Genomic DNA, 22,705 nt, shown 5'->3' on the forward strand with positions numbered 1-22,705 from the left:
TGCTACATGTCCTTTCCATTTTTCCTATCTCATTTCATTCATAGTGACTCATAGTGAATCGGGAAAACACAGGCATTGCATTCAGATGTGCAGAGGTCATTAACTGCTTAGTTTTCAAAACCAGCTCATCCTCCAGTAACACTAGAATCATCTTCCATTCCATTTTTTTAAAAAATATAATTTGGAATGTGAACAGCTGCCAGTATTTTCCCCAAAAGTCCAGCACACATCCCTAGGTTGAACACCCCAAAGAGATATGTCAAAGGAGACCGTTGGTATTCGGGCTGTTAGGGAAAACCTTGCCACCTCGCTTCAGACAAGGATTTCCTCGGGTCTCCTTCGGTCACTCACCACTATTCCGAGCTCCGTCCCTTACTCTGTCGCAGGCTCTGCTTAACCACTTAGAACCAATCACGCAGGAAAGAAGGAACAGAAAATCCGCCCTTCCGCTCCAGTTTCGTTTGCACTGCTGTGCGCCAACCGCAGAGCCAACGGAGGCCGAGCCACCAGAATCTCTATAACCCAGCTCAGCTGATCGGTTGCCGCTCCCGCCGCCTCCGGATTCCAGAGGCGAGGAACAAGAAGCTCGGCGACATGGACGTGAACATCGCTCCGCTCCGCGCCTGGGACGATTTCTTCCCGGGCTCTGACCGTTTCGCCCGACCGGACTTCAGGGACATTTCCAAATGGAACAACCGTGTGGTGAGCAACCTGCTCTATTATCAGACCAACTACCTGGTGGTGGCTGCCATGATGATTTCCGTTGTGGGGTAAGTGGGTTCCCCTCCCCGGCGCTGGTGGGGACAGCACGGAGGGGGCTCGGGGTGCAAGATCGGGGGATGCTGAGACTCTCCAAGCCCAGCGCCGCCCTGGCAGCTGCAATCGGCCAAGCCAGTGGAAACTTCTTCCCTGGGCCAGGCCGCAGCGATCTGGGGGGAGAGTCTTTTTTGCTTTCTGCTCCTCGGGCTGAGACAAGGGCCCTACCGCTGAGGACAAGTCGCCAACCCCGGGCGAAAGAAAAGAAAGACTTTTTTTTTTTTCCGTGCCCGGTTAGGCACAGATTGATATTTACAGTGGTGCAGTTTAAAAAAAACAAAAACAAAAAACAAGAAAGAGGAAAGTGGTGTAATGCTATTCTGGGCTGGTTGGCTGGGTGGGGCTTGCGCCGGCTGCAGAGGCTTAGGGCGACTGGGTGTGGATCCGGACTGAGCCTCCCTCGGGGTGTTAGTAAAAGGGGCACTAAGTCGACGCGCTTTGTCGACTTCTCAGCGAAGTGCTTACCTCACCGTGCAGAAAGCTGAGCTAGGGAGCAAGACGGTGGATGTTCCCTGGTGGCGCTTCTCCCAGTGTAGGGTCAAGGCAGCTCTGACGCTAGGAACGGGGTCCTTTTGCAGTTTTTCCCTGGAGTTGCCAGGCGTGGTTACTTTGGCTGTTATCTTTGGACTCTGTCTGAAGGTGTTTTCATTATTTGATCGTAAACTAAAGAGCGCCTTGTGTTGTATGTGATTTCTGCATATGTGCACACGAACACCTGCTCTGCTAAGAAGCCACGTATCCTTATAGTTCATCCTTTAAGAAATGTTGCTCCCACTTTTGCAGAATGGGTGGTGATATTCTAGATCTTGCTGATGCTATATATCTGTAAAGAAAAAGCCACCCTCTACTTTGTAAAGGAACTCACCTGCTATTAAACGTGCCTGGCATTTGTTTCAGAACAGAGGGAAACAGCTTGCTGGCTTGGGAGACAGAAGAACTCCCAACCTTGGAGGGTATGGGAAAGGGCGAATAGGGTGGTGGCAGGTTGATTTGCTGTTCCTTGGCTCACTTATGGAGCACCTCTCTGTGCCAAGCTTGAACACACCAAGAGAAATTCAACATGAATTCTGGCCCAAGGGCATATGGCAAATGTAAAAAAAAGCTTAAGACACAGACGAGAAAGAGAGCTTCACAATTTCTGGGTGTGGTTAAATGCCCCTAGGCAAAAGTGAACATTCATTTGTGGGATTTCAAAGACAATTACATGTAGACTATTCCATGGATCATCATTGTGTGTTACCTAATGAAGTCCAAACTGAAAATGGTTTGGTAGGTAAAGGTCACGGGTTCTGAGCCTATTCTGATTTAGAGTGGCAGCCAAGTTAAAATTAGTGGGATAGGACAGACTTGAGGCAGCTAGGTAGATTCAGAAGCTCCCACTAAAAATTTCTTTGAAGCATAATGAATATTAAGTCAAATTGCAGCTGTTATTTTGCTTTCTTATTCACTTTTCTTTTCTCTCTTTTTGTAAAGAAGTGAGCAAGACATTTGTAATCTAGCTATGCATTTTTCTTTATAGGTAACCCCCAAACATAGTTATGGGGCAAGGTTTGATTCAATCAAATGTACAGAAAATGAACCAACATTGATTTTCATATAGGTGTACTCCCAAACCAGAGCCAAGCTTGGGCAGCTTTGCTGCAGTGATGGAATACAATTTTCACTGTGAAGGCCAGTGCCAATCCCTTGACTAAATATAACTCAGGCAGTTTGAGGGTGTTGACCCTTCCTTTTTCTCTTTTCAAATAGACGGTGTTGATTGACAGTGAAATTTTTAAAGGAAAAAATGAATAGTAAGCATGAAATTTATTTTTTCTTTTTCATATTTTAAAAAATTTACAAAAGGTACAGACCATTAGTAAAATGTTTTAGAAATTACGTATATATAGGGGCCTCCCTGGTGGTGCAAGGGGTTAAGTCTCAGCAGTATGAAGCTATTGGCAGCCACTGCAGCAGTTTGATCCCCAGCCAGGGAGCTACCCACATAGCTCAGCAGACCTCTCCTATCTCCCCCACTGCTCCCCTCAGCAGTGTATTTCTGTCAGTCCACCTGTTCTGTTTCCACTCTGTCTCTGGTGAATCCTCTCACCCCCCACACTGCTGGACTACACCCCAGCTCTTGTATGCATAAATAAATAAAATAAATTTTTAAAAAAAGAAATTACGTGCATATAAAAAGTGAGAGTTCCTTTGTTTCCTGGTGAAAATTGGATGTATGACCTTTAACTATTTTCTCTGTACTACAAACTCACAGTCTGTAATTTTTTCCAGTTTTAAAAAAATAATCTATTAATAATAAAAACAAACATTTGTTGAGTGCTCTGTGTGCCAGGTACCTTTGCCAAGTAATTGACCCGTATTACCTCATATAACCCAATGAGATTATTAAATGAGGATCAGAGAGGTCAAGTGCCTTACTCAAAGTCACAGACCCAGGCTTGTGTGCTTAATTACTGTGTCATGAGGTTTCTTCCCGAGTCATGAGGTTTAGAATTATAGAATCTTCAAGTTGGAAGAAATCAAAAAGCTTCAGAATCAAGGAACTTAGTTGATTCTGGAGTATTTCTCATTCTAAAGAGAATTCTGTTTTGGCGATGTCGGTAGATGTGTGGGTCAGAGCAGTGCTGGAGGCTTTTTTTCTAGATCCCCCAGCACCTGATAGTTCCACATACTATCTTGATAAAGTGTGTGAAAATGTGGTCCGAGTGTTTGCTGGGATAGGACAATGTTCAATAGGTGTTCTTCAATGGCGCCCTCCCCTGCTGGTTTGGAAGATCCTCTGGGAGGATTCTAGCCTCAGCTCCACCCTCTCTAGTGTTGAACACTAAATAGGGTGAGAATAGAGAGGGGTCTGCTCCTTATGATTACAGGAAGGGAGAGGAACAATCAAGGGATATCATCCAACTCTAGAAACACTGGAAGGACCACCTATACATGTGTGAAGATGGAGGGGGCTTAGGATAGAAATGATTTGGGGTAGGAGGGCCTGATCAGGCAGGGCCTAGTGATACATGGTTAGAAGTGTTGGGTCTTCTTCCTAAAAGCATGGTTTATCAGGACATGACTTTTGCCTAGTAGGCCTAGGTTAACTTTGAGTAAGTCTCTAAATAGCTCGTTTTTAAAAATTTTTTTTAAGGATTTATTTATTTATGCATACAAGAGCTGGAGTACAGGCCAGAGGTGTGGCAGGGGGAGGTGAGAGGATTCACCAGAGACAGAGTGGGGAACAGAACAGGCAGATTGACTGAAATACACTGCTGAGGGGAGCAGCGGGCAAGACAGGAGAGGTCTGCTGTGCCATGTGGGTAGCTCCCTGGCTGGGGATCAAACTCATGCTGCAGTGGCTGCGATAGCTTAATAGGTTGCATCTTAACCCCTTGCGCCACCAGGGAGGTCCCTGAATTGTTCTTGTTGAGGAGTTGTCATATCTTCTGACTGTTCAAGTAGTAGAAAGCAGTGGTTATAAGCTTAGGCACCAAGGAAGATTAAGTTTTAACCACCAGTCACTAGCTATGTGACCTTGGGAAAGTCACCCGAACCACCCTGTGCCTCAGCTTATTTTCTGTAGATTGAGACTAATTACAGTTCCTGCCTCAAAGGGCTTTTATGAGGTTTGTCTGAGTTAACATAGGCAAGGTTCTTAGAATAGTGTCCAGTTCCTAGTTTTTACTCTCCAAATGTTAATTATTTTTATCATTGTCGATATTTTCAGAGATGAGAAACATAGCATATTTCTCTTATAGCTCTATCTACCCAAATTTCAGACTCTAAGTTACTTACCTACTTTTTCTATTCCTACAAGTTTCAACTTGGATTCTTCTTGCAGGAAACTTTCTCTTTTTGACCATCATTGCCTGTGTTATTTGGGCCCTACATTATGCCTATATCAGACCTTGTAATTACCCACAGGTTTTTATTTTATCTGTTCACTTGTTTCCTCTCTGGACTGTAGACTCCTTGAGGCCAGAAACTGGGTTTAGTTGGGATTGTGTTTTTCTTATTGTTGTAGTTATTGTTTTTATACTCTATCTCCACTGAAGCCTACTATATAGCAGATGCTTAATTGGTGAGTGCAAAGAGTAAGTAAATGAATGTAAGGCCTCTGCATTGTCATAGGGGTCAACTTTTAACCTACTTAAGGTGCAGTTTTGAAACTCAAAGGAGCATTTCAACAGATAGCAATAAGCTCCTGCGTCAGTGCTAATGCCACTTGCTGCATGTTGGTTAGGATAACTGTAGTGTAAAAAATTTATAATTCAACTCTTCACTAATTCTTATTGTCACTGTAAAATTGTGTGAAATACTACTGCAATTTCTCAGTATTACTGACATTTTGGATAGTCAATTCTTTGTATATTTTAGGTTAAGCATTATCCCTGCTCTCTAACCACTAAATGCCAGTAGCATCCACTCCTTCAGCCCCTGACAATCGAAAAATCTCTCCAGATATTGCCAAATGTCCCCTGGGGGTCAAAATCCCTGCTGCTCTAAAGGAACTACCACTCTTTTACCAAGAAGATCATGATGATTCCTCGACATCACCTTCACTAAATACAAGTTGGTTTATAACAAGTTACAAGATCTGAGTTCTTGGCAATCATAGAGCCAAGCAATTTGATTTTAACTCCTGGCTCCTGACTCTTCCATCAAGAATGGAGTAGAGGGGCCTCCCCGGTGGCGCAGCGGTTGAGCACTGGGTTGCGAGGCTGCCCGCGGCCTCTGCGGCGCCGGTTCGATCCCCGGCTGCTCCCCGGCCACCGGCGGAGGGTCCCACGTGGCGCGCGGACCTCTCCTGCCGCCCGCTGCTCCCCTCAGCAGTGTACTTCGGTCCTTCTGCTTGCTCTGCTCCCCGCTCTGGCTCTGGTGAATTCTCTCGCCCTCCCGCGCTTCTGACTGTGCCCAGTGCATGTGTGGACAGAACAAACAGACAAACAAAATAAATGGATAAAACATGCCTCTATAAAAAAATAAAAAAAAAAAAAAAAAAAAGAATGGAGTAGATTTGAAGCTCTGCATAACATTGATCATTATTATCCTTGATTTATTAAATTTGTTATGCTATTTTTTAAAATTGTTCTGCCCAGAAGTCTCTACTGATTCCACAGACTCAGTCTTTTTGTTTTTTGACAGAATTCTGGCATTAGTTTTTATTAGTTTTCTGTTCTGCACTGGCTCTAGAGTTTCACTGATATAAAATAGGTGGTAAATAATGAATATAAAGTGTATTAAGGCCTAGCAAATGAAAACCCTCAAACATTACCTGCATAGTTATATGAAATCCTAGGTTCTAGGCATATTTAACATTTTCATGAGTTGTGTAGTGTCTTAGGCAGTAGTCTTAGATGATGATGAACTTTAGTGGTTTTGTTATAATTACAGCTTGTATTTATTATAAAACTTTGCTTTCCTTGAAGATTTGAGTTTCCTTTTGTGATTATGTCATCACATCAGGAGACACTGATTTACTAAGCTGAGAAATATGTGTTTTGCTAATAATGACTTTGTGTCTTTTATTTTTAAGATTTATTTTTATTTATAAATGCATATAAGAACTGGGGTATAGACCAGAGGTGCAGAAGTTGAGAGGATTCACCAGAGACAGAGTGGGGAACAAAATAGGCAGATCTACTGAAATACACTGGTGAGGGGAGCAGCAGGTGAGACAGGAGAGGTCTGCTGTGCCAAGTGGGTTAGCTTCCTGGGCAGGAATCAAACTCATGCCACAGCGGCTGGCCATAGTTTGATTAGTACTGAGCCTTTAACCCCTGCGCCACCAGGGAGGCCCCAACTTTGTGTCTTCTAAATGAAGAAAGGAAAGATGTTTAAGACTAAAGAGGGCGTGACTTACCTTCTCTGTCCTTGATGGGAGATATCTCCGTGCTAGATAGTCTTATTATATCACATACATCAATAGAAGTCTCTATATCTATTTTCAAAGTGAAAAGAAAAACAACATCTAATAGCACTTGTAATTTAAGAACTAAGCATATGATAGATTGTAGGTGTGCCAAAAATAGAATGCAAAAGATTATAGCTGGAGAAATCTATTCCATACATACATAGGCCCAGGAACAGCATCATCTTTCACTTTGGAACTTCATAGAAATGGATAATTTCAGGCCCCACTCAATACCTATGGGTCAGAATTTGTGTACTAACAACTCCCAGATGACTTACAGACATATTAAAATGTAAGAAGCATTGGTCCGGTCTGCTTCAAAACGAACACTGACAAAATTTAAATAAGTAAGCCTATATGCTTAGGTGTCAGCTTCAGTGCTTCTAAACATACAGATCTTGGTTGGGCCCAGACATTTATATTTTTTTCTTAACTCCCCAAATTATTCTGATATATACCCTCAAGTTGAAAGTTGAGAAGTACTGATCCCATCCAACTCCTCAGTTTTTACAAATATAAAGGTTTGAGATCACATGGCTAATCAGAACCAAAACTGCTAATAGTAGCTTGATTTTTTTTTTTTCGTATGTGAAGTGAAATACTTTTCCATTAAATGATATTGTAAATATTCCAAAGCTCCTGGTTAACCAAATTTAGCGGATAGCTGATTCCCACAAGATTTGTATTACTTGCCTAATTCTTATTCTCATAAGTTCCCTCTGCCATCAGCGCTCATATTTTCTGGCACCGCATCAGATGCATCAGCCACACAGAGACTCTTTGGACTCTTAACTCTTTGGACATATAAATGCTTCCACTGCATCTCCAGACAGAAAGCACCTGTTTTTGAAATTTGTGTGCATTCGTGCTTCCTCCCCTCTCTGCTTAAGACAGTAGCTGTTAAATGAATGAGCCCCAATTTTCTTGAGCTAAAGTATTGCTTCATCATGTTGCCTGTGGAAGTGTTACCAGAGGGTGGAAACCAACAGTTGTCACATTTTGCTTTCAGTTGCTTGATATGGTGGCGCAGCGGTTGAGCGCTGGGTTGCGATGCTGCCCGCGGCCTCTGCGGCGCCGGTTCGATCCCCGGCTGCTCCCCGGCCACCGGAGGAGGGTCCCACATGGCGTGCAGACCTCTCCTGCCGCCCGCTGCTCCCCTCAGCGGTGTGCTTCGGTCCTTCTGCCTGCTCTGCTCCCCGCTCTGGCTCTGGTGAATTCTCTCACCCTCCCGCGCTTCTGACTGTACCCAGTGCATGTATAAACAAAACAAACAAACCAGCAAACAAATAAATAAAGCATGCCTCTATAAAAAAAAAAAAAAAATAAAATAAAAAAAAAAAAAAAAAAAGAAGTTTCTGGAAAGCTGGTAACTATTTGAACAGAGTATTACTGTATTCTTAAAAAAGGAGTGTGATCCCACGCTGTGTTCCAGGCCTGCATCTACTGGCAATGAAATGGTCAGATACCTTAATGTTGCAAGGATGAAAAACCAAGTTTCCAGTTAGTAGAGGAAGAAACTAAAACAACCCTGGAATGCTCTGGATGGTAATGTACTAAGACGTTTGCAGATGGAACTGATTTGCAGTCTGTTTATGTGAAAACTCCACTGTAAATGTTTTTGTGATTAATCAGCTTCAACACTATTACTCTTTGACACCATTACTCAAGTACTATTAGGGGCTATAGTAGAAAATAAGACCATTGTGATTTCTGCCTACCCTGAGCTTATGTTCTAGAGTAAGGCAGTAAGATGACGCTGAACGCATAATGTTTATGCAAGTATAGCAAGCATATGGAAATATATTTCTACATAAACTCACAACCTTTTCAACTTGACTCACCTGATCGCCTCTATATATTATGATTCCAGATTTCAGAACTCTCAGATATCGAAAATGGGAGAGGCCCTGAGTATATGGACAGGGGAAAGAGTTGTTCAATTTTACTCATCCACCTCCACAGCACACCTCCCCCTTCTACTCAGTTGAACAAATATTTACTGAGCACCTCGTATGTGCCAGGTGTTGTCAAGACCCTGAGGATACAGGCAGGATTACAACTCCACCCAGCCTCATTGGATCCTCCCAGAATTCACCTTTTGCTGTTTTCCCACACCCCTTTATTTGCTCTGAAAGCATATACCTGGCCCCCCTGTCATGATGTGTTATGTGTTTCTTCTGATGTGTTAGGTGTTTCTCCTGAGAACAGAACTCACTAGTAAAAGATTCATCAACACTGGATAAAATTTCCATCTCAAAATTCTGCATCTAATAGCATTGCTTTTCACTAAATTATCTTCTGTTACTATTTATATAAACTTGTTCCTCTTGACTGCTTTCTCTCTGCACACTTTAAAACAAAATGTTCCTTTCCACTTTCAGCCTGGTGTTGGTGGTTTCTGCCCCTTTTCCCTGCATAAAGATTTACCACGATTCTGTAAGAATGCAAATAAATGAGAGTATTTTAGATTTCTGGCCTCTTTCTTAGAATGCAAAAGTTCTCAACCAACTTATTAAAGGCAGCGAGCTCTGTGCAGGAAATCCAGTTCTAAAAGATGAACTTGACCTGTCCACTTAATACCAAGTTGAGACACACAATTGAAAATTATTTATTATTTTCCTTTTGGAAAAATGAATTCTGCCCTCTGTCACACAGCTTCAGAGTACTTACCCATAGCCTCCTCCTCTGTCTCTTGGCTTCTGGTTTCAGGGAAAATTTCCATGCCCATGATCTTCAACAAAACCTTCAAGCTGCCTCTCCATTCTGCAAGCTGTTACCATAAATAGAATTTCCTGGCCCTCCCATGGAGCTTTCGCTAATGGAGACACCTGGAAGTCAGAAAGCCCATCTGACTTGGAAAACTGGGATTGTGGTGCCTACTTTTACTGATCTGCTCCTCTCTTATTGGTGCAACTCTTGTCTCAGAGGAACAAAAAGGAATGCAGAAATTGGGTAAATAGACAGGAAACTGCTTATAGGAATGGAGTTTAGTGTCTCCAGGCCTACCAGCATTTATCCAAACCCTGTCTTCCCTCAGGGCTCTACAAGAACTTAACCATAGGACAACAGTTTAATTTACCTACTAAGAACATTCAGAAATTATAGTTTGGAAAAAAAAAAAGAAATTAGTCTGTAAACAACTGTCTTTCCATGTTAGTTTGATTCTAATTGATGAAGGGATTCTTAACGGATGAAAGTAATGGTGAGTGTACCTGAGGACTCATTTTACCATTCGCTCCATTTTAGTATATGTGAAAAATTTGCCATGATAAAAAGTTCTGAAATAATTTGTTGCAGTGTCATCAGAGCCTTGTGTGCTATTTTAAGTTTAATTTAGTGTGAGAGGTGTTAGATTTATGACCAGGTCTAACCTGCCCTTTATTTAAAAATAAATTAGCTTGATAAATGCAAGAGAAGACATTGAGGGTCATAAGGTGTGTCTTACTATGAATACTTTCAGCCTGGCGCTCCTGCCAAGGCTGTGGGTCACTTGAATGTGTGTTTAGTTTGATGGTGCTGAGTACACAGGGGTGTAGTAGCTCTTCAGTATGGTGAGTGTGCCAGAAATACTGTGGGCTTTCCTAGCTCAGTCAGCAGGAAACCTCATGGCTAGGTTACTCTGACCTAACTGACAAAAGAGACGGATTCCCATCCCATCTTAACTGGACATGCAGATTAGCTCTAGGAGACTGATCACATTTACTCAGAACTGATTTGCACATTTACATTTAGACTTGGCAGTCAGGAATAGTTTTAGCCAGGATGGAATCTATGTTGGGAAACCAGAATAACCACAGGAGACTGTCGACATTATCTGAAGATCAAAGAGAAAGGGAGGCCTATTAAGACAGGCCTGTAGGAGCATCCATCTCCCTCTTTGTCACCCCACCACCACCACTAACTGCAAACCTCACACAGGTTCCTCCTTCCAGCAAGCCACAGTGACCTTTCACCTCACCCAATCATACCACAATAATTATCTTTCACATTTGCAAAGGAGTTTGGATGATTTTTCCTATTTCTACCTTTTCATTTGTTCTCTTCATCTTAATTCTATAGGTACAGACAGAGACCATTTCTCCAGAAATATTTAGTGTCCGATGAAAATAATTAGGATTTGTTCGAGCTAAATCTTACTTCACTTAACTGGGAACATTGAAAGTCGTTGACTTATTTAAATAACAAGAAATTGTGCTATATTCTTAGTTTTTTTTTTTTTCTTTCAATAAGTATTTATTGAATACCTACTATGTGTAGGTGTTCTGTTAGTTAATGGGGGTAAAATGTCATGGTCCCTGTCTTCAGGGAGCTTAATCTCTAATGGGAGACAGAAACAATCATCCCATACTCGTTCAGATAAATGTAACATGGCCACTGAGATAAGTGCTGTGAAGAAGAGGCCTGTGGTGCTACAAACTGGTCAGAGAGCTGAGAAAGGACCAATCAAGCTGAGATGTGAAGATGGTAGTTGTGAACCAGGCAGAGAGAATATTGTGCACAGGCCTGTCATGGCCAGGGAGGGTGAGTTTTAGAGCTAGAACCCTGGACATGGAATGCAGTCAGGTGGAGGTGCAGGAGAAGGTAGCAGGCCAGGCTGCTGCAAGTTAGGGTTCCTGCATACTAACCATTAAAAGTGCCCCTTACTACAAGCAGATGAATCTTAAGCCACATCAAAGGTTTGGAGAATTGAGGGTGGCCTAGAATTCAGACTCCACTTTTCCTGGCACCCAGGCCTGTGGAAAGTGTGAAGAATCCTTGTTTTATTCTAAGAGCAATGAGAAACAAGAATAGCGATGTGTGGCATTTATTTACAGTGATTTCTTCTGGCTGAATAAGGACCACAGGAAAACATCTTAGGGAAGTTTATGTAAGGAACTCTGTGAGTAAATTGTTCCCTCCTTTCTCATGAGTCAGGCCTCCTCAGGAACCAAACTGCAGAAAATAGCTTTTTGGGTTAGAAAATTAGAACTCAGTGCAAAACTACTTCCACGCTCAGGAAATATTCCACTGTCTCCTTGGAGCCTGTTGGCATTGCAGCGAGGAAAGGAGTCACCGAATGTCTACTTGAATTGCTGTGAGGATCTTTGCTTTGGTCAACCTTTACCACCATTTCTGCAGTTGGTTAGCTTTGTTTATATGTAGAATAAGGTGACTTTTTCAAGATCTCCCCTAGCCCTAAAGTTCTGTGATTGGCCAAGATTTTTTTCCCCTTCAGCAACTTATGTTGAAACTCTCACTATAGCTAGCTGACACTGTGACAAGCTTACCACATGTGCCACTTTTCTTCAGAGAGGAATGAGAATGGTGAGGGATTTCCCAGGATGATCTTTACTCTAGAATGGTGGGGAGCAAATCCCCGAAGCTTGTGAACAGCACTGAATGGGTTATACTGTGAATTGTCACAGTGACAGCAACTGACACCCTTTTTCTTTCCTGGATCCCTTTGAATATATTTATTCATTTCCCTGTGCCTCACTTTATTCATCTGCGTAATGATACTGGACTGATGCATCTGTAAAGACTGTACTATAGGATTCTGGGATGGGATTCTAAACCTTTTAAAACCACGAGTGATTGTTTTAGATTTTTTAATTGTTTTATTTATTTATTGGATTGATTGCTTTTTTGGAATGCTATATATGTATGTGTATATATTTTTATTTCACAATAGGAAAACATATTTAATGTTTTTGATTTGTAACACTAGGTCCTATTTCCTTCTACCAAAGACAGAAAATCATGTTCCCTCTTTCCTCTCTCCCCTCCTTCTCCCATCCCTCCACCTCCCTCCCTCCCTCCCTACCTCCCTTCCTCCCTCCTCTGATTGACAAACTGCCAGTAAACTAAACCCTCCCACCAGAGCCTGGCAGTGATTGTCCCCACGAAAGATGCCGTGGCACTGTCATGGAAGGCTTGACTTAAAGGTTCTCTGGGTTTATGGTGACTGGTGTAATGAAGAGACAACTGTTGACTAAAAGCATTATTCATCTCAGATAAGAATTGTTTCCCAAATTCCTGCACTCACTGGAAAATGAAATTAATCTCTGGAGAGTGGTGTGTGTGTGTTTGTTTTGTTCCAAGTATAGGTAGGTGCCAGGAAATTGAAGTGGTACCATTTTACTATTTCTTAGAATAGAATTGCAAGCAAGCAGAATACCAAAGAAAATCATTTCTGTTCTGAGTTAACTTTGTTAATTTTTCCAACTTGGAAACTCCATTCCTTTCTAATTATAGATTGTGGCTGGGCATGTTGTCAGCTAACACCAGTTCTATAGGACTCTCTGCTCTGTTCCTTTTCTGCAAACATGAGCAGTGGGAACAGGTGAAAAGCAAATTTGGAATCGCCTGAGTCAGACTTGGGTTTTTCATTGTTCTTTGTCCTAGACTTTATTTAGACATTCAAACTAGATGTCTTCTTGTCGAGAGGAAAACAGAAAAAGCTTAACATTAATTTTATTATATGCTTCACCTCATGAATTACTATTTTAATAGGATATCTAGGAAGCATTTAGTAGGAGATCTTGGAGACTTTGCTACCAACCAACCATCTCCTGTTTGCACCTTATGCAGAGGAGATTCCTTAAACTTTAACACTCTACTCTAGCTCTTTGACTTAGTTTTGATCTTTGAATTTCTTTGCATCTCAGAAATACTTGGATGGGTTATAGGTCAATGTCAAGACTATGTGAAAGGGTTTGTTCCTTGTAGGTACCTGTCTCCAGTTTCATTTTTTATTTATTTATTTATTTGTTTTTAAAGATTTATTTATTTATTTATACAAGCACTGGGTACAGTCAGGAGCGCGGGAGGGTGAGAGAATTCACCAGAGCCAGAGCGGGGAGCAGAACAGGCAGAAGGGCCGAAGTACACTGCTGCGAGGAGCAGCGGGCGGCAGGAGAGGTCTGTGAGCCATGTGGGACCCTTGCTGGTGGCCCGGGATCAGACCAGCGCTACAGAGGCTGTGGGCAGCTTCGCAGCCCAGCGCTCAACCACTGGGCCACCAGGGGAGGCCCCTCCAGTTTCATTTTTAAATATATGTTTTTGTTACTCAAGGAATTTGTGGCTATTGAAAAAAATATGAAAATAGAATAAATAAATGGGAATAAACTACGCATCGTCCTACTTTCTGGTAAAACTTATTAGTCTCTTGTTATAATTTCGCTCAGATATTTTTGGTGCTAGAAATGTGATTTATTGATCTGTTAGAGTTTCTGGACCTCCCCACCACCTGGTAAAGAAGATGCTGTTTTGCCCTGTCCAATTCTCCCTTTCCCCAGGCCTGAGAGGAAATTTTCATCTTTCCAAGACCAGTTCTAGTATTAAATTAGAAGATAGGGTGGGTACAGTCTAGATAAAGCTTTTGAGAAGAAAAAAAGTATAGCAAAACTAAGGAAACCCAGGTAATAAAGAAGAGAAAGATTAGAGAAAATAGCATGCCTGCTGGATGGTGGAAATGGTTAGAGTGGGTTGCTCAGATTGGCTACAAGAGGCTCGGGAGAATAGAGAGGAAAGCAGGGTTTAGATGGGAGCAAAAGCAGCTTTGCTGTCATGGGTGATTTGAAATCACCTTAATGTTATTAGAGAGATGAGACAAGGATGACCTGTTGTAGCTGGAGTATGCAAGCCTGGGCTGGGAGCCTGAGCAGCAGTTCCTCTGATATTTTTAATTGTTCATTTCACTACACTACTTATAAAAATTCCTACTTTTGATCTATATAACATGTAAATCCACCTAACAGAGAGAATGGGTTATAGTTGCTTCTGCCTATTCAATCATTGTCTTCCCATATTATTAAATATAGTTTAGCTTTTTAAAAACACCTGACTATAGGGCCTCCCCGGTGGCACAGTGGTTGAGCACTGGGTTGTGAAGCTGCCCGCAGCCTCTGCAGTGCTGGTTCCATCCCCAGCCACCAGCGAGGGTCCCACATGGCATGCAGACCTCTCCTGCCGCCCGCTGCTCCCCTCAGTAGTGTATTTTGTCAGTCTGCCTGTTCTGCTTCCTGCTCTGGCTCTGGTGAATCTCTCACCCTCCCGCGCTTCTGACTGTACCCAGTGCTTGTATTGGGAAAAAAAAAAAAAAAAAAAACTACCTGAATATATCACAGCTAGTGTAGTGTTGGCCATATGGATTGTCTCTAAAAGCTGTTACAACTCAGTCTTTGCACTTTTATTTATCTCATTAGACTTTATTCCAAGGAAGAGACTTTATTGCCTTGAAGGGTGTAAGTATTTGTAAAAGCTTTGAATGAAATAAACAATTTAGGATTGTAGGGCTTAATTTTATTTTATTTTTATTTTTTTATAGAGGCATGTTTATTTATTTATTTGTTTGTTTGTTTTGTTTATACATGCACTGGGTACAGTCAGAAGCACGGGAGGGTGAGAGAATCCACCAGAGCCAGAGCGGGGAGCAGAGCAGGCAGAAGGACCGAAGTACACTGCTGAGGGGAGCAGCGGGCGGCAGGAGAGGTCTGCTCGCCATGTGGGACCCTCCTCTGGTGGCCGGGGAGCAGCCGGGGATCGAACCAGCGCCGCAGAGGCCACAGGCAGCTTCGCAACCCAGTGCTCAACCGCTGCGCCACCGGGGAGGCCCTGTAGGGCTTAATTTTAAATTATGTGCTACTACTGTTACCACTGTCTAATTTCTTGCCTTCTAATAGAATTTTTTTCTAACTTCTTCAAAGCAGTTTGACATTCATTATCTGATTTTTACCCATGTTGTATGCAGTACTTTCACTCCTATTGAAAAACCTTTTAAAATAGCCTTTATGTTTCAAAAGGCAGAATTGGAGCTAAAATTTAAAGGGATTTTTTAAAAAGAATCTTAACGATCCTAAATATGAATCCTGACATGACTATGAATCTTTCATCTGTTCTATTTCAGAGAAAGTTAGTTCTTGGCATCACCTTCCATTATCTGGTCTTCCCTCTCCCTCATTTCCAAAGAAGTCATGTTGATATTCAGAACATGGTGAAAACATATTGATCCTCTTTGTCCTTCCCATGAAAATGCTTGTTAGCCTCTTGTGAGGGTAAAAAGTTGATTACTCATTGTACATACTGACTACACAGTGGGTCAGCGTAGGGGAGCACTGGGTCTAAGTTTCCTCTTCCTAATGTCTCCCCCTTTATCAACAGTAGTGTAATCTTTGGCTCATGCATCAGTGAATCTGGAGGCTATTTGCTTGTAAATCTGTTAGTAACCCCTCTCTTAATGATACGTTGATATCCTTTTAAGGAGTTATAATGGACTCTATGCTAGGAATCCTAAACTCAAGTGCCTGCATGGGCCAGCCTGGCCCTGTAAGAGAGCTGTGCAAGTCAACTGCTAGTAACAGTGATTAATGGCAGCCCCCCCCACCCCCCCCCCCCCGCACTGGGACCTCATGTCAGAGATATTGTGGGAACTAGGACTAAATGGGGAGTATTTGTGTTATCTGAATGAGCAGTTGTGCCAGCCAGCTATTGACATGTGGGAAGGTGAATGTTTCCTGGAGAATCATGAAATCTCAAGTATTATAGATATTTTTAAAAAACATTGGGATTCCACTGATTGGGAAAAAATCTTTGCACTCCAGTCAACTGATAAGGGACTGATCACAAAGATATACAAAGAACTCACATGACTCAACAAAAACAAAATAAACAATCCAGTCAGGAAATGGAAAGAAGAACTTAAAAGATATTTTTCTCCAAAGAGGAAATGCAAATGGCCAACAGGCATATGAAAAAATGTTCAACATTCCTTATAATCAGGGAAATGCAAATTAAAACCACATTGAGATACCACCTTATATCAGTAAGAATGGCACATATCAAAAAAACAAGCAACAGCAAATGTTGGCGAGGATGTGGTGAAAAGGGAACTCTCCTACATTGCTGGTGGGAGTGCAAACTGGTCCAGCCACTGTGGAAAGCTGTCTGGAGGTTCCTCAGTCTACTGAAAATGGAGCTACCATATGAACCGGCAATTCCACTCCTAGGGATCTACCTAAAGGACACAGAGACATTTATTCAAAAGAACACCTGTACACCTATGTTTATTGCAGCACTATTTGCAATAGGTAAAACCTGGAAATAACCCAAATGCCCAAAAATAGATGACTGGATCAAGAAGATGTGGCATATATATATACAATGGAATATTACTCAGCAATCAGAAAAGATAAACTCATGCCATTCGTAGCAATGTGGATGGAACTAGAAGGAATTATGCTCAGTGAAATAGGCCAGAAGGAAAAAGAAAAATATTGGATGGTTTCACTTATAGCAGGAATATAGGGGAACCAAATAAGACATCAGTGTAAAAAAATAATACCAGTACAAAACACAACAAAGCAAAACCAGACAATTATAAACCAGAGACATCCTGCAGGGGAGGAGGAGGGAGAGGGATCAGAGGGAGGGAGGGAGGAGCACAGGGAACTGAGGTGATGGTGCACGGGTGCGTTGGTGAAGGAAACTCTATGGGAACTACTCCTGAAGGGGTGGGGGGGGGAAGCATATATTGTTTAATAATGAACAATGATGTAAAAAATTAAAAATATATAAAAACAAAACAAAAAAACCATACTGGGATTCAAGAGAAAGTCTTATGAAACAGTGTGACTGGAGGCTGGCTCTCACCCATAGAAGGTGTTGTATGACTTCTACTCTATGTTCATCTATTGTGGCAGCTTCTATGAGAAGTTAAATAAGCTCTAAGAACTAAGAAAATAAAACCTAATGTGGATTATTATAATGAGGATGCATGCAGGCTAAACACAACCCTCCGAAATAGGCTGCAGTCTTAAAGTTGTGGGCTGCTTGTGAGCTGGATGGTCCAGTTTGGTGGGAGTCAAACTGCCGACTTGAGAATCTTAGCTCTACCATTTGCTCATCTCTGTGCCTGAGTTTCTTCATTGGAGAAGGGAATTAGGTGCCTTGATGAGGATTAAAAGAGACAGTTTAGATACAAATGTTTCCCTTGTTGTCTGAAAGTACTGTCTCTAGTGAAACCTTTCATAAGCCAAATAGCAGAAAGTGATGAAGCAAGTACCATGGATTCCCATGGAAACATTTTTTAGCCTTGCTGGACCCCCAAAATCATAGCAAATAACACACATAACTTCGCTAACATTAGCATATGGTAAAAGCAGAGGTGCTGTGATGAAAACATGTTCTGGGTAGTTTCCGAGAGGTCTGGCAGGGCCCCTACTTGCTGTTTGGGGTGCTAATGTCTCCAGATTAGCTGCTCCCAAATCAATGCTGACCTCCAGTTTTGTATTTTTGGCTTTTGTCTTGAAAGATTTATTTTGGTTTAGCAACAGCAACAAAAGGTACGAAGGTAGGTCTTTCATGAAAGTGAAGTGTTTTAATATGAAATTTCGGAAGAGAGGGCAGCCCTGTTTCTCTGTACTTGTTTTTACCCCCTTCCTCACCTTCTTCCTCCTGCTATTACTACTGATGACCTAGTCTCTCTCCTTTTTTCATGTTCCAGGTTCCTGAGCCCCTTCAATATGATCCTTGGAGGAATTGTGGTGGTGCTGGTGTTCACGGGCTTTGTGTGGGCAGCCCACAATAAAGATATCCTCCGGCGGATGAAGAAGCAGTACCCCACAACCTTTGTCATGGTGGTCATGCTGGCCAGCTACTTCCTTATATCCTTGTTTGGGGGAGTCATGGTCTTTGTGTTTGGCATCACATTTCCCTTGCTGCGTAAGTGAACCTGAGTCTTCCTTTTCTTACAGCACAAAATATGTAGGTGCAGTTGTTCAATGACCAGTTTGGTGGGAGTCAAACTGCCGACGTGAGAATCTTAGCTCTATCATTTGCTAATCTCTGTGCCTGAGTTTCTTCATTAGAGAAGGGAATTAGTAGTGCCTGCGTATGTGAACCTGAGTCTTCCTTTTTCTTTCTTTTTTTTTTTCTTGTGGGACCCTCAGCGGTGGCCAGGGATCGAACTGGCGCTTCAGAGGCTGCGGGCAGCCTTGCAACCCAGCGCTCAACCACTGCACCACCAGGGGAGGCCCAGTCTCCTTTTCTTATAGCACAAAATATGTATGTGCAGTTGTTCGATGGGCCAGTTTGGTGGGAGTTGTGCATTTTGGGTTGTGCAGATGGGACATTTGCCTATTTAACAGGCTCTCTGGGTGATTTGTATATAACGTTTGAAAATTGCTAGCATAGATTACCTGTGGTTCTTATTTAAAATATAGAATCCCATATTTATCCCATCACAGAACTTGTTTATGTGTATTGGTTGACATGTCTACAAAATTGTTAGAGTTTTCTGAAACATAAGACTCAGGCTTCATGTCCGTGAATTCCCCACATGTGTAGTGGGCACCTGTTCTTGCCAGACGCTCCTCTGGGGACACAAAGTAAACAAAACAAAAACAAATCTCAAGTCATATGGCAAGAAAATGGCAGTCTTCATTGGGCTCCACATTTGCCTCATGTTAGAGTCTCTTGTCAATCTTTAACAGATTGCCCTTCATACCATCCTGATATAGCAACAATGGTAATACTTTAGTTTGGAAGTAAACTATTAACTCTCCATTATGCAAAAGATCTTAATTAGTTCCAAAAGTTTTGTAAGTCTGTAGGAATAATTAGCCCAGAATATATAAATACCAATGACTGATTCTTATTGAGAGAATTCGATTTTTTTTAACATGCATTGTTTGCTGAGATCCCAAACACTTGAAGCCTGAAATAAGGAACAGGTAAAAGTTCAGTTGTATCAACAGAAATCAGATAAAAATTCTAGTGAATTAAGTAACTGGAACATCCCTTTAACTTTTAATAATATTTCACATGTTCACTTATGCCTTAAATAAAATCAGCTGTTTGGTTAGAGTAAGCTCAGAATATGGAGGAATACCACATCTTATGGACAAAATATTTCAATAAACAGATTCAGACTTTTTAAAACATTCTTATGCACTAGAGTCTTGGTATTTCAGTGATTTTTGCATAAACATACAGCTCCATTAGCTTTAGTAACTGTCACATCAGAGCCTGAGATAGGCCAGTGTAATGAAATGTAACATAGGTAGAGATCCAAAGGGCTTGGTTTCTTTTCCTGGACCTGCTGGAAACTGTCATGTGATTTGTATCCATTTTCCTATATGGTCTATAGTTCACTCATCTATAAAATAATTAGGCAAGATCACTGATTCTCAAACTTTGATGATTGTGGGAATCATCCAGGACACTTATTAAAAATATGAATTTCCAGCCACACCCCTTGGAGGGCTTGATTTTGTGGATCCACAGTGCAGCCCAAACAACCTGTAGTTTTAGAAAGCTCCTCAGATGTTTCTAATGGCCAGTGTAGGTTGGACGTTTCCAGGTAGTATGCATATCAGTGTTTTTCAGGATGAGAATCACCCAGAGTGATTAATGGAAATTTTACATTCTGGAGCCTTACTGTAATCTAAATTTTGGGTTGTGCAGATGGGACATTTGCCTATTTAACAGGCTCTCTGGGTTTTGTATCTAAAGTTTGAAAATTGCTGGCATAGATTACCTGTGGTTCTTATTTAAAATATAGAATCCCAGATTTATCCCTTTAAAGTTCTGGTTCAGGAGAGCCTGGAGAGGGGCCAGGGAATCTTTCTAAATAAACATACACAGACAATTCTTAATGGTGAAGCAGATTTGGGGGAACACTGGGCTATAGAACCTTTACATTTGTGTCTCTTCATCTGTATCCAACACTTTGAAACACTGTGTCTCAGAGGCACCTGGTACCCTCAGGCCTCTGGCAGGGTTCACAATACATATAATCCCCAAATTGAGCAAGAATTCTTTTCTGAAAAACTCTGCAAGTCAGTTTGTAGTAGGTTCAAATGACATTGATTTGCATGGAGTATCAGGACATTTAAGTAGCACTTGTAAAGATATCAATGTGTTAAGTGATCGTTGCTGCCTGGTTATAGTTTGCCCTGCTGAATACAATATTTTCTTTGACACAGAAAGAAAACTTTATGTGAGACTTAACAAAGACCTTCAAGAATCCACTTGAAGATTTAGCTTGATTATAGAACCAATTGGTCTGTAGCTAACTGAGGCAGCTACTGATAGTGTGAAGAGAGGAAGTATGATGTTGATTTGGAGAGATACTCGTTCCTTTGGTACTAACCATATTTCACTTCTCTACAGTGATGTTCATCCATGCTTCGTTGAGACTTCGAAACCTCAAGAATAAACTGGAGAATAAAATGGAGGTAATAGGTTTGAAGAGGACGCCAATGGGCATTGTTCTGGATGCCCTAGAACAGCAGGAAGAAAACATCACCAAATTCACCGAGTATATCAGTAAAGTCAAGGAATAAATCTGAGCTCGTGAGAGGGCTGCCACAGAAATCCAGTTGCAATTTGCCCACATCCAAACCTCCTTTCTATTTGTGTTCTTGAAATAGGGGCTGCACATACTTTGAGCTATCTGTGGCAGCATGCATGTGGAGGCCAAACTCTTAACATCTCTGATGTTACAGAGGGAAGGCCTCAGAAATAGAAAGAAACTGCCCTCCTATTATGATGTCTGAATTTTCAAGTGGGGTCACTGAAATTGACTAAAAGTGGTTCACACATACTTCTTTAGGGGAATAAAAGAAAATAAAACAAGTGTGGATTGTATGGTAACAACTCTGTTGTTCAGTAGGAAAAAGGTAATTGTACAGTATCAAGGCAATGTGAATAAAAGAAGACTGTTAATGTGGATTATGTCATGCATTGGGCTGTTTTAATCCCCTCTGGCATCCTCCAAAAATATTCCCTATGATGATAATAGGTGGGATATAAATGAGTTTTGTGTGTAAAATCAAAGGTGATTTTTGTCATTTGGCCGCCTGTTTGATGTGCAGTGAAAACTGGATAAACCAGTTTATATTTTGTTTACAAATACAAAGATAGCTGTTGAGTAGACTATTTTGTCAAATTTTTGTAAGTTTTTGAAACAGTAATGTGTTTTCTTGAGGAAGGTATTCGTTGCAAACAATGTTACCTTCTTTAAGGAGGCTAAAGCTATGTAACCCGTAATCTTGACAGTCTTGTTGAAAAACGAAAAAATAAAACAAACCTTGAGTTCTGTTTATATTACACAATTTTTGTTGTTCTAATGACAAAAGGGTGTCTAAGATATTGTTTCCCATGTTTTTTCATTGTTTTAACTGGAACATTTAGAAAGAAGCTGAATGTATATATTTATTAATGGCTTAGGGGCACAAAGAGGACAATAAATATTGTTCTTTTGAAATCTGAAAAACATCTCTAGCTAACCAAGCAAAAAGACTTGTAAAAATGGGAATGAAAAAGGGAATGATCCCCAGCTTCTGCTGATTCACAAAAGTTTCAGATAGCATATGTTTTTATAGCTAGACATTAGAATTAAGATAGCATGGGTTTATTTTGTTGCAGTCTTCCTTTATTTCCCATGTATTTAGAAATAGATTATACAAAATGTTTTGCTTGCCAATTGAGTGATTTCATAAATGAATAGAAAACATTTAGGTTTCTCTGACATTGATTTACGGAGACAATTGGAGCAGCACTTACTGAAGGCACCTTCTGGATGTCCTAGAATAAGAAGCAACAGCATGTGCTGCTCCTGATTTTTCTTGTCTTTTGATTTCTTGGCCAACCTGCAGCCTCCATCTCTAGCACAGTGGGATCACCATAATTTCACAGACATGGTCTGGAATTTGTGTCCTTACCCAAATATGAAGAATAAAATTTATGAAAGACGTTTTTTTGTGAGACTTTATTTAATGCACCTCTGTGTTAAGTATCTGAGAAACTTAGTGACTACCTTATAATGATGATATACAGCAAATACTCAGCTTGTTTTTCAAATACTGTTAATAAAATCACAGTACTTTATTAATTTCCAGCCAGAATAAAATTAAATTCCAGTGGGATCCCTTTTTAAACCTACTTGGGTTTATACACATTTTAGCCCCCCCTATGTTTTATATGGTGAATTTTGTAGACTAATTAATG

At 41.2% G+C, this 22,705-nt stretch overlaps 1 protein-coding gene across 1 annotated transcript; it reads left to right on the forward strand.

Annotated features, from left to right (window-relative positions):
- The first annotated feature begins 393 nt into the window (after nt 1-393).
- On the forward strand, nt 394-22,484 carry LOC119237491 (PRA1 family protein 3). Its single transcript, XM_037501511.2, has 3 exons — nt 394-770; nt 18,198-18,415; nt 20,867-22,484. The coding sequence occupies exons 1-3, from the start codon at nt 595-597 to the stop codon at nt 21,037-21,039; spliced, it is 567 nt and encodes a 188-aa protein (XP_037357408.1). The 5' UTR covers nt 394-594; the 3' UTR covers nt 21,040-22,484.
- Nucleotides 22,485-22,705: the final 221 nt, after the last annotated feature.

This window comes from Talpa occidentalis, unplaced genomic scaffold (genome assembly GCF_014898055.3).
Source record: "Talpa occidentalis isolate TD23 unplaced genomic scaffold, MPIMG_talOcc4v2.1 talOcc4.96, whole genome shotgun sequence".
NCBI lineage: Eukaryota > Metazoa > Chordata > Mammalia > Eulipotyphla > Talpidae > Talpa > Talpa occidentalis.